The sequence below is a fragment of the Leucoraja erinacea genome, chromosome 11 (genome assembly GCF_028641065.1).
Source record: "Leucoraja erinacea ecotype New England chromosome 11, Leri_hhj_1, whole genome shotgun sequence".
In the NCBI taxonomy this organism is placed as follows: domain Eukaryota; kingdom Metazoa; phylum Chordata; class Chondrichthyes; order Rajiformes; family Rajidae; genus Leucoraja; species Leucoraja erinaceus.
Window position 1 is genome coordinate 21,116,075 of NC_073387.1, and position 18,377 is coordinate 21,134,451.

General features: G+C 41.5%; 1 protein-coding gene across 17 annotated transcripts in view; it reads right to left on the bottom strand.

The window, feature by feature from the left end:
* LOC129701511 (protocadherin beta-15-like) overlaps window positions 1–18,377 on the bottom strand; it is a 215,564-nt gene that overhangs the window by 26,920 nt on the left and 170,267 nt on the right. For all 17 annotated transcript variants that reach the window (XM_055642755.1, XM_055642744.1, XM_055642751.1 and 14 more), the window contains exon 3: window positions 16,559–16,788. In XM_055642755.1, coding sequence (XP_055498730.1) covers window positions 16,559–16,788 — 230 coding nt within the window. The remainder of the gene's footprint in view (window positions 1–16,558; window positions 16,789–18,377) is intronic.

Sequence of the window (18,377 nt, forward strand, 5' to 3'; positions counted from 1 at the left end):
TTGAAGTTGGATCGAAATGGAATGTTTTCTCAGGAACGTCTGGTTGAAGGGAGACTTGATAGAAGTATATAAAATAATGAGAGGCATACAAAGGGTAGATGGTCAGATCCTTATTCCGAGGGTGGAAATGTCCAACACGAGAAAGCCTAAGGTGAGTGGGGGAAAATTGAATGGAGATGCGCAGTGAATGTTTTTTTGCACAGAGTGGTGAGAAGCTGGAATGCACTGCCAGAGGTGATGCTGGAGGCTGATATAATAATGGATTTAATGAGGCTTTCATATAGCCACATGGAAATGCAGGGAATAGAGGGTTGTGGATCGTGTACAGGCAAATGAGATCAGTTTAAATTGGCATTGTGTTCAGCACAAACATCGTGGGTTGAAGGGCCTGGTCCTGTGCTGTGCTGTACTGTACTGTTCTATGTTCTATATTCTATAAGCAATGCAAGGAGCCATTGTATGAGTGCAGTAACTTAAAAAATGCATGGCTTCTGTTAAAATCAGGCTAGTGAGTTTTTTGCAGAGTACAAGTAATGAGCTGCACTGAGTCCCATGTGATTGTAATGATTTGAAATGCTGGTTTATTTTTGGACCTGCACCTGCACCTAGAGAGCTGGCGCCTTGGCAGATAGTGTATGGAGTAGGAGAATATGCATGGGAGTGCACTTGCCTTTACTGTGCCCATCCTTCTGAGAAATGATGTGACTCGACACTTACATCCATTTGAGTCAGACTATTCTAGTAGAAAGGAAAGATGCTTGCAATATATTGACTGTAATGTACAAGATTGTGTGCATGCTCAGCAGCTTATTGCTGTGATGAAGTGTGATTTGCCTGACAGTGGCACGGTGGGAAGCAGCTTTAAGTCTGAAATCATAATTTCTTTGAGCCCTTGCACAAAATTAATGCTGGCACAAAGATGCAGAGCTTAGGCTGCGCTGTACTGTAAGAAATTGCACTGCCTGCAGTGCGGTACAGTGGCACAGTGGTAGATTTACTGCCTTACAGAGCCAGAGACCCGGTTTTGATCCTATCCATGAGTGCCATCTGTGCAGAGTTTACACGTTCTCCCTGTGACTGCAGGGGGTTTCTCCAGGTGCTCCTGCTTCCTCCCATATTTCAAAGATGCGCAGGTTTGTAGATTAATTGGCTCATGTAAATTGTCCCTAGTGTGTAGGACATAGAACTAATGTACAGGTGATTGATGCTCGGCGTGGACTCGATGGGCTAAAGGGTCATCTCTAACTAAACTAAACTAGCTCTAAATTAAAATCGAAACTCTCACAAAAGATAAAAATCAAGACCCATATTGTCTATTCATGTGGCCATTTTTCAGTAGTGCACTATTTAATCTATCTTTCACCCTGCAGACTCTTAAAGATTTGTCTCCATCCCTAATCTTTTAGTGTCGGAAAGAACTGCAGAACCTGGTTTAAATCAAAGGTAGACACAAAATGCTGGAGTAACTCAACGAATCAGGCAGCGTCCCTGGAGATGCCGCCTGACCCGCTGAGTTACTCCAACATTTTGTGTCTAATCTTTTAGTCTCCATCTCTCTTCTTCCCTCTGATAAAATGATGTGGTCATAGCATGGAAACAGGCACTCTGTCCACTCCAACCAATTTGGCATTCTGGCCACTTGTCCACTCCAACCATTTGGCTCATATCCGTCCAAACCTTTCCTCAACATATATCTGCCAAGTCACTTTTGAAGGCCATAATTGTATCTGGTTCTATAATTTCCTCTGGCAGCTTGTTCCAGATACAGACTACCCTTTAAGTGAAAAGTTGCCCAAGCTCCCTCTTAAATCTCTTCACTTGCAACTTCAGCCTATGCCATCATTTTTTTAGAATCTTCCACCTTGGGAAAAATACTTGATCACTTTGTCAACAAGTCCACTTACACTACAAGCAGGTCACCCCTCAGCCTTCTAAGCTCTGAAGAAAAATGTTCAAGCCTATCCAACCTCTCCCGATAACTCGACCACTGGTCCAGATAACGTACCGGTGAATCTCTTCTACTCCTTTTCCAGCTAATGAGATCCATATATTGCTGATTCTGTTAGAAAAGAACTGCAGATACTGGTTTAAATCGAAGGTAGAAACAGAATGCTGGAGTAACTCTGCGGGACTGGCAGCATCTCTGAGAGAAGGAATGGGTGACGCTTCGGGTCAAGACCCTTCTTCTGACTTGGATTCAGGTCACTCATTCCTTCTCTCCAGAGTTGCTGCCTTTCCCACTGATTTACTGCAACCTGATTCTGTTAGATCAGTATTCCCAGCTGATGGTTCCTTAGGGCAACAGATCTTTCTCACATATCAATATTCCACTGGGTGGCACCAGCAATGGCTGCAAAGATTTATGAGGATGTTGCCAGGACTCGAGGCCCTGGCCTATAGGGGGAGGTTGAGCAAACTAGGACTTTATTCCATTGAGCATAGGAGGATGAGGGGTGATGTTATAGAGGTGTACAAAATCATGAGAGGAATAGATTGAGTAAATACACAGATTATTTTGCCAAGTGTCGGTAAATCGAGAACCAGAGGACTTAGGTTTGAGGCGAGGGGAGAAAGATTTAAAGCCCTGTCCTACGGTACGAGTTCATTCCAAGAGCTCTCCTGAGTTTTTTAAAAATCTAACTCGTGGTAAGCACAGATAATGAATGTAGCGGGTACGTCGGAGCTCGGGGACGTCTCTTAGCGGCTCGTAACGCTAACGGCAGGTACTCGGGAAGATTCGCTAGCGGCAGGTAAGCACGGGAAGACTCGTGAACATTTGAACATGTTGAAAAATGTCCACGAGAGCCCCGAGTACCAACGAGTGGCCATTACTGTAAATCTCCGAGTTCGAATCAGGGCAAACTTGGGAGAGCTCTTGGAATGAAATCGTACCGTGGGACAGGGCTTTCAATAGGAACCTGAGGGGTAACTTATTTACATAAACGGTGGTGGGTGTATGGAATGGGCTGCCAGAGGAGGTAGTTGAGGCAGCTCATTCCGCAACATTTAAGAAACATTTAGATGGATTGGATAGGTTTAGAGGGATATGGGCCAAACACAAGTGGGTGGGACTAGTATAGATGGGGCATGTTGGTCGGCGTGGGCAGATTGGGTCGAAGGACCTGTTTCCACACTATATGACTGCATGATTCTATGACTATATAAATGTAGTTCACTTATATTATACTGAATGCATGCCTGTACTTCTTCCTAAATGGAACGTTTCTCAGAATCTTGCCAAAATATTCATTCTACTCTGCATCCCATGTCAATTCATTAAGTTTAAATAAACACTAGAGATGTCTTCATTGATGCAGAAAGAAAGCCATTCATGATTGTAAGATTGAAGTAGATTTGCAATCAAGACAGAAAAACAAAATTTTATTTCACAAAGGCATCTTCTGACTTGTCTAATTCAGGAATTCAATCAGTCCCAATGTCTGCTCTTTTAAATAGCCTTTTATCCTTTTCCAAGTTGATTAAGCTTTGGCATATTTTCATAATCAAATCATGCTTTACATCAAAGTGATTTGCTATGACCAACTATCATAGACAAACCCATGAAAACGGTAATAAAGAAGGCTTTGAAGAGGTCAGTCCAACCACAATAAGTAATGTCAACAATTTTGTGGCATTCTTCAGGGTACTTTGTGCTCACAGAGTACTGTGCTGTGTTTTAATCCATTTTATATTCTGGATTTGTATACACAAGAGATGTTGAAATTAAATTTCAAAGACGATAGACACAAGTAACAGATCAATAGATCCACAATCTCATTTGCTGAGTTGGAAAGGATACAAAGATTTATGAGCATGCTGCCAAGGTTGAAAAAATTTAGCATAAGTAAAAGATTGGATGGGCAGGGATTGTTTCCACTGGAACAAAGGGGGTTAGGAGATTAATCAAGGGGTATAATATTAAGAGGTCTAGAAATTATGGTTTGGGTCACCTGTTTCCCTTAATGTGTCAGTATAAGGCAATCAATTTTTGGCAAGTGGTAGATGGGCGGCACGGTGGCTAAGAGTTGCTGCCTCACAGCTCCAGTGAACTGGGTTCGATCATGACCTTGGGTGCTGTCTGCATGGTGTTTGTACACTGTCCCTGTGACTGCATGGGGTTACCCCGGGTGCTCCGTTTTCCTCCCACACTCCAAACACGAACAGGTTTGTAGGTTAATTGGCTTCTGAAATTTGTAAATTGTCCCTGGTGTGTAAGATAGTGCTCGTGTACAGGTTGATCACTGAGCACGGTGAGCTCGGACTTGGTGAACTTAATGCCCTATTTCCCTATTTCCACGCCATATCTCTGTCTAAATTCCAAAGGATGGAAAAAGGTCAAAAAGAGCAAAAGTCAGAGCTAGAAGGAATGGTACAAGCAGAATGTCTCAGAGCCAATTACAAAGTATGGGTGGCACTCGACACACTGTAAACCAGAAGCTTAAGAACTGAGGGCTGGGATGAGGGTTCACAGTAGCTTTGTGTGATCCACGATGGACACAATGGGCTGAATCATGACCATTTGGTTATATAAATCACAATGATTCTGCAGTTGTACAGGGCCCTAGTGAGACCACACCTGGAGTATTGTGTGCAGTTTTGGTCCCCTAATTTGAGGAAAGACATTCTTGTTATTGAGGGAGTGCAGCGTAGGTTTACAAGGTTAATTCCCGGGATGGTGGGACTGTCATATGCTGAGAGAATGGAACAGCTGGGCTTGTACACTCTGGAGTTTAGAATGAGAGGGGATCCCAATGAAACATATAAGATTGTTAAGGGCTTGGACACGCTAGAGGCAGGAAACATGTTCTCGATGTTGGGGGAGTCCAGAACCAGGGGCCACAGTTATGAATAAGGAGTAAGCCATTTAGAACGGAGATGAGGAAACACTTTTTCTCACAGAGAGTGGTGAGTCTGTGGAATTCTCTGCCTCAGAGGGCAGTGGAGGCAGGTTCTCTGGATGCTTTCAAGAGAGAGCTAGATAGGGCTCTTAAAAATAGCAGTCAGGGGATATGGGGAGAAGGCAGGGACGGGGTACTGATTGGGGATGATCAGCCATGATCACATTGAATGGCGGTGCTGGCTCGATGGGCCGAATGGCCTACTCTTGCACATATTGTCTATTGTCTATTGATTCCATACATGAATTGCTACACTTACTACATTAAGGGTTAACATTTAGGTAGAAATCCAAAGATGAGATTTGCATTTCAGTTTATTTTAGTTTAGTTTGGTTTAGTTAGTTTAGTTTGTAAACCACATTAGAGATGTAGCGTGGAGACAGGCCCTTCGACCCACTGAGTCCAGTCCGATGATCGATCACCTGTACACTAGTTCTATGTTATCCCATTTTTGCATCCTACACACTAGCGATAAATTACAGAAGCCAATTAACCAACAAACCCATACGTCATTGGGAAATGAGAGGAAACCAGAGTACCCGGATAAAACTCATGCTGTTACAGGGAGAACATACAAACTCCACACAGGCAGCACCCGCAGTCAGGATCAAATTTGGGTCTCTGGTGCTGTGAGGTAGCAGCTCTATTGCTGTGCCATTGTGATGCCCATAATTGACAAAGTCACTAGCTGGGTATTTAATTTATTAAACAACACATGGATTGCAATGGGCAACGTGCAGCTAATTTACTTAAAATGTCAGAGCACATGAAAATCACAGATACGGACTGCCAGTTCCATCCTGATTTAATGTGACTGTAACTGAGAACACACATACTGCAGCTGCCAGCTTCTAACAAAAGATTGATGAGCTCCAGGCTCATTCACATCTTGTGGTCAGAACAGGCAAGTGATCTGTGAAGGGCAAGGAAACAGGAAGGAAACTGATTTTCTTTTTATTACCTCTCATTCTAGCTGCAAGATTTATAATTAGGTTTGGGCTGCAGCTTCCTGCTGTGTGTTTCTGTCTCCAAAAACACCAGCAGTTTAGTCTGGACAATGCGAAAACATGAGACCAGACATTAGGCTAGATTCACACATTCTTGATTAGTAAGGGCATCAGAGGTTATGGGGAGAAGGCAGGATTAAGAGGGAAAGATAGATCAGCCATGATTGAATGGAGGAGTGTCTTGAAGCAGAGCTGCAAAAATCAGTAATGCCAGGGATGAGATGAGTGAGAAAATCAAAGTAGGGCAGAAGTCCTCTGCCTCACAGCACCAGAGACTCGGGTTCAATCCTGACCTCGGCTGTTGTCTGTGTTTGGAGTTTGCACATTCTCCCTGTGAACACGTGGCTTTTCTCAGGGTGCAGCCGCCCACATCCCAAAGACGTGCAGGTTTGTAGGTTTATTGGGCCTCTGTAAATTGCCCCGAGTGTGTAGGGAGTGGATGGGAAAGTGGGATAATATAGAACTAGTGAGATTGGGTGATTGATGGCCGGCGTGGACTCAGTGGGCTGAACATCCTGTTTCTATGCTGTATCTCGAAACTAAACTAAACCCTCACTCACTATGACCAGCACTATGACCCCTGGTGGAAAGCATGTGCACATTTGTGTTCGGGTTTGGTTCCGATGTAGTCAGGGAATATCCTTCTGACATTGCTGTATGACATGAGGAATGGTAATTCAGTAAATTGATACGTGGGAGTAAGAGTTTGGTTTGAGGACTGACATTGTGGATATGGATAAGCCTTACTGATGTTACATTGAAAATTTGTACCTTTTAAAGAATACGGGGTTAAATTATTTTTAAATGGATTGGAGGAAGCAAATGATGAAATGGAAGTTTTATCTTAACACATCTATTTTTCATTTGATTCTACTAAAATAATTATACTTTGGACTTTAAAGATATAGCATGGAAACGAATCTTTCGACCCACCGTGTCCACACTAACCAGCGATCACCTCTCACATTAGCATTATCCTACAAACGAGGGACATTTTTATAATTTATCGCAGAAGCTAATTAACCTACAAATCTACACGTCATTGGAGTGTGGGAAGAAACCGGAGCACCTGGAGAAAACTCATGCGGTCATAGGAAGAACATACAAACAATGTACAGACAGTACCCGTGGTACTCAGAAATTGTGGGAATGTACAAATCCAGGGCACCGTGTCTATAAAGAGGTGCAAATATGTTTTTGAAGAACTCATATGCACGACTTGTAGAATGTAGATTAGGAGCTGGACTAGGTCACTTGGCTCTCTTTACCATTTAATACACAGCTAATCTGATAATAATGACAACTGTTCACCATTAGAAATCTTTCTGCCCTTGGTACCAAGTATCTATTTAACCCTGCCATAAAAATATTCAAAAATTCTGCTTTCACAATCTTCAAGGAACAGAGTTACAAAGATTTGTTGGCGCGGGCAAGTTGGGCCGAAGGGCCTGTTTCCATGCAATATGACTCAATGACTCTGTGACTCTTGAGAGAAAAAGAATGCCTCATTTATTATTTTAAAAGGGTGACCATATAAATTCAAACAATGACCCCTGGATCTGGATTCTCCCTCAAGAGGAACCATTCTCTCCACATCCGCTGTGTTAAGGCTGTGGGAATGTATCATGATTTCCATTTGGTAATCCCTTCTGAAGGCTGTGATTCAAGCTGGGAACAATTTAACAGGCACAACATTCCTGTGGTACATGATCCAGTTGTTCATTCACAAGCATGAGCTTTGTTCCAACGCTTGACACATGGATTACTCAACTTCGGGGACATCACAGGGAATTCTGATACTGTTGTCATTCAACTGCTGTAACGCACATTCTTCCAAGAAGCAATAGCACACATGTGAGTGTTGATTGTTTTGTACTTCTGTAGAGAACTCCTTGCAAATCTAAAATGGCAGCTAATGGCTGATCTATTTTACCCTCACAAACCCATCCTCCTGCCTTCTCCCCGAAACCTTTGACCTTTGGGCAATGTTAACCAGGAACAACTCAGTTGCCTTCCTGTCTTTAGCTTTCAGCAAACCTAAAATGGCAGCCAACCATGTGACCATAATGACAACCTTTCTCTTCCTTAACCTGCACATGTCTCCTTACTAATTAATATCCCAAACCCATAGACTCAACATGGCAGGAAACGTTTGATGAAAATAAATATCATTGCACAATTTGCCAGGTCATAATTGAAGATTAAGCATTTTCTGAGATCTGATCCAGGTTCCAGGACATAATTAAAATATGCAATATTAATGCAGCTAATCAATTTAAAAGAAGTGGGCAATCATAGGGATCGCTATAAAGAGGGTAACACCTATAATTCCAGCAAATCAGACTGAACACAAGTAACATATTAAAATCTTGGGTAGATTATATAACAGGGCTGAATGACCTGTTCCTGTGCTGTATTGTTCATAGGTGCGGAATTATGCCATTTATCCCATCAAGTCTACTCTGCCATTAAATCATGGCTGATCTATCATTCCCTCTCAACCCCATTCTTGTGCCTTCTCCCATAACCTTCGACAGCCTTGCTAATCACAAACCTGTCTATCTCTGCTTTAAAATTACCAAATGACTTGACCTCCAAACCCATCCATGGCAATGAATTCTACAGATTTACCAACCTCAGGCTACAGAATAATGCACCATTTTGAATTGGAAACACAACTAATATTAATTGTGAGATTCATTATGAGAAGGAAGTGCTTATAAAAATGGGATTAATATAGGACAATTGTAAATGTTAGGTTTATGGTCAGCCCGTGCTTGGTGTTCAAGCGGCCTCTTTATGTGCTGTATTGCTTACAATTTGAAGGCGTATTTTAATAGGATATTCAATGTATCCTATTCTGAGCATATTGGGCTCAACATCTTATCGGAGATCATTTGTGAGTTTAAAACATTAAATCTGACCAAGTGTAAAATTAAGAAATCAAAACTGAGCATATTTAGAAATAGCTTTTGAAATTATTCTGAAATATTGGTGGAGGAGCTTAGTTTTTAACAGCATGTTTCAAACATTGCATACTGCAGTCTCGCCCAAAACCCAGCCAATGAGAGAAACTGGTGTTTAGCTCAATAAAACAGCAGCAGATGTTTCGTTAGATCCGAAGTTCTCATTTCTGAAATAACAGATTAAATTAAAAGCTCCTTAAAAATGAGAGACAGAAGATGGCACAGTGGCACAGCGCTAGTTGCTGCATTACAGCGCCAGAGACCCGGTTTTGATCCTATCTAGGGAGTTGGGGTTGACACCCCCACTCTAATGACGTGCAGGTTTATCGGTTAATTGGCTTTGGTGAAAAAATTGTAAATTGTCCCTAGTGTGTAGGATAGTGTTAGGGTGTGGGGTGATCACTGGTTGATGCGATCTTGGTGGGCCGAAGGGCCTGTTTCTTCACTGTATCTCTTAAGACACTAACGCCTTGTCCTATAATGCATGTAACCAAATCTGATTTCCTTATGAATTTATAATCTTTAGAAGATTCTGCAAAATTTGCTCAATTTTTATTCTCTGCAGGCCTTCCATCTTCTGTGAAATTTAATGAAATGTTATTTTGGGTTTGTGTCACTCTAATAATATCGAATATAAAATTATGCAAAATATGCGTCATGGCAAATGATGGGCAGGCAGGAGAGACTTAACTACAACAAATTTATAAGGATACAGGTAATAGGTTCTGGAGTGTAGAATAGATGACTGTTTTGAAAAATAGAGATGGGAAGGGATAGGGTATCTTAGTAATTTTATCTCCTATTATATGTTACTCTTAGTGAAGGTTAAATTATCTTTATTTCTTGAACTTTCTTCTTCTCATTTTCTTTAGCTACAGCAGTCATTAATCCTACAAATGTACATTATCCTGAGGTAATGCTTTTAATCCTTTAGAGCCACCATGGTAGTGGTGTGAAAGTGGGTTACATATATTGTATATAAAATCATGAGAGGCATAGATAGGGTGGTCAGTCAGGGCCTTTTTCTTCGGATGGAAAACTGCAATACTTGAGGGCATATTTAAGGTGAGAAGGGCCAAGTTTAAAGAAGATGTGCGCGGCATGTTTTTTACATGGAGGGTGCAGATTGCCTGGAATGAACTGCCAGGGATGGTGGTTGAGGAAGATACAATAGTGCATTTAAGATACTTTTGGATAGGCATTGAATATGCAGGGAATAGAAGGATATGGATTGTGTGCACACAAGTAAGAGTTGGTCTTGGCATCATGTTCATACAAATTTGAAGTATAGATTGGTAACTGCATCTACTCACCCATTTGTATCCAATGAGGAATGATTCTTAAAGAGATCATTAGAGACAACTAATACATTGGCTGTGCAAAGATAACATTATTTTTGATGTGGCAAGATATTGTTGAAATGGAAGAAACAAAGAACTGCAGATGCTGGTTTATACCAAAGATAGACAAAAAAATGCTGGAGTAATTCAATGGGTCAGGCAGCATCTGGGGAGATAAATCCTTTATCAGGGAAAGTTTCTTCTCAGCTGTTATCAGCAGGCAACTGAACCACTCTACTAACAACGAGAGAGCACTCCTGAGCTATTATTCACGTTATTCCCTTTCTCATGTGTCTGTACACTGTAGATGGCTCACTTTTAATATGTATTGTCTTTCTGCTGACTGGTTAGCATGCAACAAAAGCTTTTCACTGTACCTTGGCACACGTGAAAATAAACTAAACTAAACTAAATTAAACTGAATTAAACTAAACTAAAGTAAACTCTGGCTGACCCCCTGAGTTACTCCAGCAGTTTGGGTCCATCTATTGTAGAAATGATGCTGGCCTGTCTGACCACTATCCCATCCATTTCTAGGTAACTACCTCTCTTCCAAACAAGGTCTAAACCCTAAAGTACGAGAGGTATTGACTGATCAATCTCTAACTCTCCTGTAGTCTTTTAGCCGCAACAAGATGTCTGCAGCATATAAGCGATCCATGTGCAACTTAGGCCTGGATAGAGTGCATGTGGAGAGGATGCTTCCATTAGTGGGAGAGTCTAGGACCAGAGAACACAACCTCAGAATAAAAGGACATGGCATTAGAATGGAGGTGTGGAGGAATTTCTTCAGATAGAAGGTGGTGAATGTGTGGAATTTATTGCCACAGATGGCTGTGGAGGCCAAGTCTCCAAACTGGAGATTGATACATTCTTGAATAGTAAGGGCATCAAAGGTTACAGGGAGAAGGCAGGAGAATGTTGAGGGGGAAAAATAGACTAGCTATGATCGAACAGCGGAGCAGAATCAATGGGTCAAACGGCCTAATTCTGCTCCTATGTCTTATAGATCTAACACCTTCCCATTCACTGCTCACAGTTAAAAGTGGCCCTGTATGAAGCAAATAGCAGGGCAAGGCCCAAATTGGTGTCACAATGAAGCTTACTGCTTCTGTAAACTTCATTGTGATTAGTGCCACTGCCAGCTTAGTCCCCAAGTTGAAAGTGACACTGCAAATGTACAGCAATCATAGTGTTACTGCTGAATGAAATCACATTGCTGTCATGGTGTGAATACAAGCTGAGAATCTAGTTACACTGTGGAGAACACAATATCCTTCACACAGAGCTACACTGCATGTCCTGAATTAAGCGCGGCAGCCCAGAGACCTTGGAGTTTTGCATCTTCCTGTTAGCACATATGTGCAGCTATTTCTCCTCTAAGTTTCCAAATGCATGTCATCATAATTGAAAGGACTGAACTTAGGCATGCAATGTTAAATGGTTACAGAATTAAGTTCAGGTTAGAGTTTTTTTCCACAGTGTGGAAACGGGCCTTTTGACTGAAATTGCCCATGCCAACCAATGTGCCCCATCTACACTAGCCCCACCTACCTGCACTTGGCCCATAACCTCTAAACCTACTCTATCCATGCACCTGTCCAACTATGTCTTAAATGATATGATAGTACGTGCCTCAACTTCCTCCTCTGACAGCTCGTTCCATAAACCCACCACCTTCTGTATTCAAAAATGACCCCTCAGTCTCCCAGTAAATGTTTCCCCCCTCACCTTAAACCAAAGACCACCAGTTCACGATTCACCTACTCTGGGCAAAAGACTGTGCATTTACCTGATCTATTCCTCTCATGTTTTTTATATACCTCTATAAGATCACCCCTCATCCTTCTGTGTTCATATGAATAAAGTCTTACATTTCTCACATGAGTTTCCAAATGCCAGTTGTCATAATTGAATGGTCTGAACTAAAGTAAATATCCTAATGTTAAATGGTTACAAAATGAAGTTCAGGATATTCTGAAGAAATCGAATGATACATCTCCAGTTCTTTAAAAACTGTGTGGTTACGCAAAATAGACTGCAGATTGTAGAATCTAATGGGGCAGATCTTTCGATGAAACATTCACAGATCAGCCTGGGGAAAAGTTTGTAATTAGTTATTCCCACAAGGAGGCAATGGTTCAGCCTTCTGCTAAAAGCACTTGGGACATCTGCAGTGCACTGATGCGTTAACGTGCTGCCTGCCCTGCTGAGTTACTCCAGCACTTTGTGTCTGTCTTTAATATTTCTGTTAAACTCATCTTGAAGATGAAATAGATATGCGGGATTTGTCAGACTGTAATTAGATTGTAAAATAAGTAAATAACCATACCAATGTGTAAGCTGAAATTGACAGATGTATTTTCAAGTTGGGAATGTGTGTATTTGATTAGCTTTGCGACGTGGCTTCCCGCCTCTGAACCTACATTTCCAACAATGTATGTTTTCTCCATTGATACTTCAAACGGCGCTAACTGAAGTCCTATAAAGCTACAACAGTTGATGAAGGCAAGTCTGTGTCACTAATATTTTTAAAGTGCAGATCGACAGATTCTTGATTAGAAAGGGTATCAAAGGTTAAGGGGAGAAGGCAAGAGAATGGGGTTGAGAGGGAAAGATAGATCAGCCATGATTTAATAGAAGGGAACAAGACTCGACGGGCCGAATGGCTAAATTCAGCTCCAATTACATGAACTTATTATGAGAGAAAGTGGCATAATGTGGAGTTCACTGAAAGAAAATATATAGTTTATACTACTTACTATATAAACTGAATATCCCTTGTCTGGCCCCTAAATTGTTCCTGCTGAGATACAGATAAATCCCAAGAACAGGAAATGCAACATATGTTTCTATTTTGCCTCGTAGCATTCTGTCATTCTAACTGATCTTGGACTTCACTGTGCAGTTAGCTTTTTCCAAAAATATCACACAAACGTTTGGATTATAACTACTTCCAAATTTAGAAATTATTTGGTGAGTTTACCTTGACATAGCCGAAGACAAAAGCCTTATGCTAACTGTTGCTTTCATCTGCTCTTTCCTAAGTTGTTCATAACATGTCATCGTATCTATGTTTTTATTATTTATTAAAGAGGAAGAACCATTGGAATGAAGCCAGGCCTAGCTTACATCCTGTTTGTTCTTCCTAAGAATGGCAAGTTTCCCTTCCAAAGGCCCCCACAGTGAGAGATTCATGGATGTTTAATATTTATTTACTAAAGGCAATAATCTGTTTAATATATGATACCTGACTGTCATTTGAGGAGATTGAGATATTTTTTTCCATTTAATTCAAAGATACAGTGCGGAAACAGGCCCTTCGGCCCACCAAGTCCATGCCGACTAGTGATCCCCACACATTAACACTATCCTACACACACCAGGGACAATTTACAAATTTACTGAAGCCAATTTACCTACAAACCTGAGGTACACAAAAATGCTGGAGAAACTCAGCGGATGTAGCAGCATCTATGGAGCGAAGGAAATAGGCAACGTTTCGGGCTGAAACCCTTCTTCAGACTGATGGGGGGCGGGGAGAAGAAAGAAAAAAGGAGGAGGAGGAGCCCGAGGGCTGAGGAAAGGGAGGAGACAGCAAGGGCTACCAAAATTGGGAGAATTCAATGTTCATGCCCCCAGGATGCAGACTCCCCAAGAGGAATATGAGGTGCTGTTATTTGGTGATTTTCCAGCATCTGCAGTTCCTTCTTAAACACATTAAACCTACAAACCTGTATGTCTTTACAGTGTGGGAGGAAATCGGAGACCTAGAAAAAAACCAAGCTGGTCATGGGAAGAACATACAAACTCCGTACAGACTGCACTTGTGGTCAGGATCAAACCCGAGTTTCTGACGCTGTAAGGCAGCAACACTACCGTTGTTTCACCGTGTCTCCCTGTTTAACATGTTTAATAATTCTTTACCAAAGGCAAAAGCCTGTTTCATATATGGTGCCTGACTGCCGGGAGGAAATTGAGATGTATTTGTAGTTCAGTGACTCACTAAATCCATGGGCCAAAATACAAGCCTTGTATTTTACTATAATTTACTACTTGCTGTTATTATAGGGCAAATCAGACAGCAACCTCATGCACCCAAACATGTGCAGTTAAACACAAAGCTCCTCTCTTGAGACATGTTACTCCTCAATGCTGTTGCAGTTGTCCAAACAGATGGAGAACTGAAATGATTGCAATGCCATAAACATTAGGAATTTGCTCACCATCTACATCAAAAGCAACTGAAGAAAGTATGGGCCATTATACTCAGAGTTAAAATGGTGTAATATGCGATAATTGTTACTAAATAAACTCTCTGGCCCTGAAAATGAATTTACTTAATTCAGAATGAAGGGAACAAGATGGGGCCGGAAAGGAACATGATGGCGAACATGACTCTTTGCGGGGTAGTCCCAAAAGTGGATCTGCTATCATTCATTACAATCGCCCCACTCCTCGTAAATCTTTACTTCACAGCAGATTTTCTTCCACTAACTATGCACACTAAATACTACTATCCTTCATTGTGTATCTGTAGACTGTGGACTACTTGATTGTAATCATGTATAGTCTTTTCGTTGACTGAATTGTACACAACTAAAAAACTTTTTACTGTACCATGGAACATGTCACAATAATAAACCAAACTAAACTAACTAAACTGATCTAGACTATTAAAAAAAATACAAAGCAGAAAAAGCTAGAAATACTCAACAGACTAGACAACGGGTGGTGAGAAAAAGAACAGAGTTAATTTTTCAAGTAAATGATCTGAAAAATAATCAACATGAAAAATTAACTCTATTTCTCTCTCCACGGATACTTCATGTCCTATTAAAGATTTCCAGCACTCTCTGCCTTTATTTGAGATTGCCGACAAGTGCATTGTTTTACTACGGTAAAAAGCGAATAAGTTAATTTTTTACATCAAATTAACATTTTTTTTGTCAAGTGTTTCCAACACCCCATTTTATTTATTTGAACAGCCTTGCGGTTCTTGTCTTTTTCATGCATTCCACAAATCCAGATGCTTAATTCCTGATAAATTTACTAATATTTTGTGGGCAATTGTATTCTGTATAACTGTATTCCTTCAACATTTGGGGCACATTATTTCTTTTGCCCCTTCTTTTGCCCCTTCGCACTATTACAATGCTTTGGTGGTAAAATGTGTCAGGGAAATTTGTGAGGCTTTTAAAATTTTTTTTTGTCAATTTTCAATCTGTTGACAAATGCAGTAAAATACAGGAAAGAGGATGTTAGAAGTAGAAAGGAGGAGTAAAATACAGGTTGATGGAGGGAGCTGGTGATTGCGTATGCAAGAGCAGGGTCTGGTAAAAGAATGAACCAGGTTCTTACCTTCCGCACCCTCAATGTCGGCTGCGGGAGGCGCCCCTGGTGCACAAAGGCTGAAGGTGGTCGGGCGAGGGGAGTGACGACGGTTCGCTGGATGATCCGGATGGAGACGACGGCTGCAACAGCCTGGGGCTCGCCTGGATCGGGCGCTGCTCCAGGAGACCAAATGCGCAGACTTGACTGGATTTTGATAATTGTGCCAAAACCTGGCAACTCCTGCATGCAGTCTCAGATGACAATTTCTATGTACTTTGTACTAATTAGGGATGTGCTTAGGTATGGCTATACTTCACCAAACTGCATGCAAAAAAAAATTCACTATATGTTTGTACATGTGACAACAAAGGACCATTGAATTTCATAGATACTTTGATAATAGATAATTGCTCAATATTTGCAACCAGTCTCATTGACCTAAACCTATCCCATGATAAGTTGCATCTCTTGGACTATGACTCTCACAGGAATTTCAGGCTAATCAGTAAGAGAGCTGAACTTTACATTGGTGGCTACCTGAAACACAGAGATGGCAAGTGACTAATTGCTTTTAGATTATGAACCCTTGTGCCTATAAATTATTTCCCATGCAAATCTTCTTTCATAAAATACAGGTAATCCTAATCTTCAATCTTTTGCCCCAAATAAGATTTTTTCCGAGTTTCCTCACAAACTACATGAAGCGACACTTATTTTTCCATTGAGCTGCTGCTACTTAACTAGATGTATAAAGTTATTTTGCCAATGATTCATTCTAGATGTTTCATATCTCTACCAAGATAGAGGAGAAAACATTTTTGAAAATGAATATTCACTCAGTTATTCTTTAGCTTATTAACTACTATTTACTCGTATCTCAGTAATCAGCCTAGTTTAGCAGTGACCCCACTTTTCTATCATAGCTGTAAATAGAAAGGCTGAGGTTGGTTATTGCTTTGACTTATCTGAGAGTTCATCTCCAACACGCACGCTGTCGTTTGTCCAACACTAACCTGGGATGGCTGGAGGCCGTGCGCACATGGGTTTCCTTGGTCCGCCAGGATCATTCTCCGCAGCACGTTGCCCGTCGCAGTGCGAGTCACGCGGCACGTCACGCTGAATATTGCGCGGTGCTTCGCAGGGCTCGTCACGCAGTGGCTCGCGCTGCACGTCCCGCTGCACCTCACGCTGGACTTCACATTGTATTTCACGTCGTGCTCCTTCCTCCTCCAGATACTGGGAACTGCAGATGCAACAAGATGCATGGTCACTGATCAATAATAGAACATGGAACAGCACAGGAACAGGCTCTTTATCCTACAGGCTGAGCTTAGTTTAGAGACACAGCACGGAAACGGGCCCTTCGGCTCACCAAGTCCATGCTGACCAGTGATCCCCACACGTTAATGCTATCCTATACACATGGGGGGCACTTTACAACCATACATAGCCAATTAGTCCACAAACCTGTATGTATTTGGAGTATAGGAGGAAAACGGAGATCCCACAGAAAACCCACACAGATGATGGGGAGAATGTACAAACTCCATACAGACAAGCACCCATAGTCAAGGTCGAACCCAGGTCTCTGGTGCTATAAGGCAGGAAATTTACCACTGCTCCACCGTGCCACATTCATCATGCCATGCTGATCAAAAATATTCTAAATAGATATCGATATAACTGTTCGTGTCTCTTCATTATCACCTTCTCCATAGCCACCAATGGATCATTGTAGGCTCCACCATTCCTGAGTCATAGGAACTTCAGAGGCTGGTTTACACTGAAAACAGGCACAAAATGCTTGAGTAACTCTGCTGGCCAAGCAGGATCTCTGGAGAAAAGGAATAGGTGACATTTCGCGTTGAAACCCTTCTTCAGACTGAGAGTCAGGGGAGCAGGAAACCAAAGGCATGAAAAGATACTGAACAAATCAGAGCCTGGCATCGATGACTCAGGAATGGTGGAGCCCACAATGGTCCATTGTTGGCTATAGAGAAGGTGATAATGAAGAGACACAAACAGTGAATCTAGCAGGATGGCTAGGGTGGGGGAGGAACGGAGTCATCTTCATACCGCTTGGTTATAAGCTGCCCAATCGAAATATGAGTTGCCGTTCCTCCAATTTGCTTATGGCATCACTCTGACAGAGGAGGAGGCCCAGGACAGAAAGGTCAGTTGATTGGCTTATTTACTAAATCCATTCCTCCCCCTCACCAGCTGACTGATTTGCAGCATATTTCTTATTAGATTGCGGATCATACCGAGCATAAACACTAAAAGACTAAATAAACATGCAATAAAATGAAGGCATAAGTTTTTGCACCACCACACAGTAGCTTGCTGTGCCCTCTGCGTACAGATGGGACATTTTAAGTTGTATGTGTGTGGTCTCTATTTGAACCATTATCGTTTAATTACTGTGCCTCCAGGACCAGGAAATGTTGCTTTCCGTTCCTGACCCCAACCAAATCCACCTTTTATTTTTAAAAAAAAAAGGTCATTAGGAACATCTGCTTACTACCAGTGAACATTTGTTACATTAGTTAGGAGCATGCAAAGTTATTAAACATTAAAAACATAAAGTTCTAAATTAAAATTTCAGTTTTACTCAAGCTCGTATAATGTGGCCATGCATCATTTAGCCTCAGCTTTACAATGCTGAGCAAAATTAAAAAGCATCCTCAGATTAATGACCACTTTACAGATTGTCTTAGGCATCAACGGATACCTAAAGCTGTGGATGAAGTGGAAATGAATATAATGCCTACATTGGCTCAATGGCTCAGCAGTGGAGTTGCTGCTTTACAGCGCCAGAGACCCGGGTTCGAT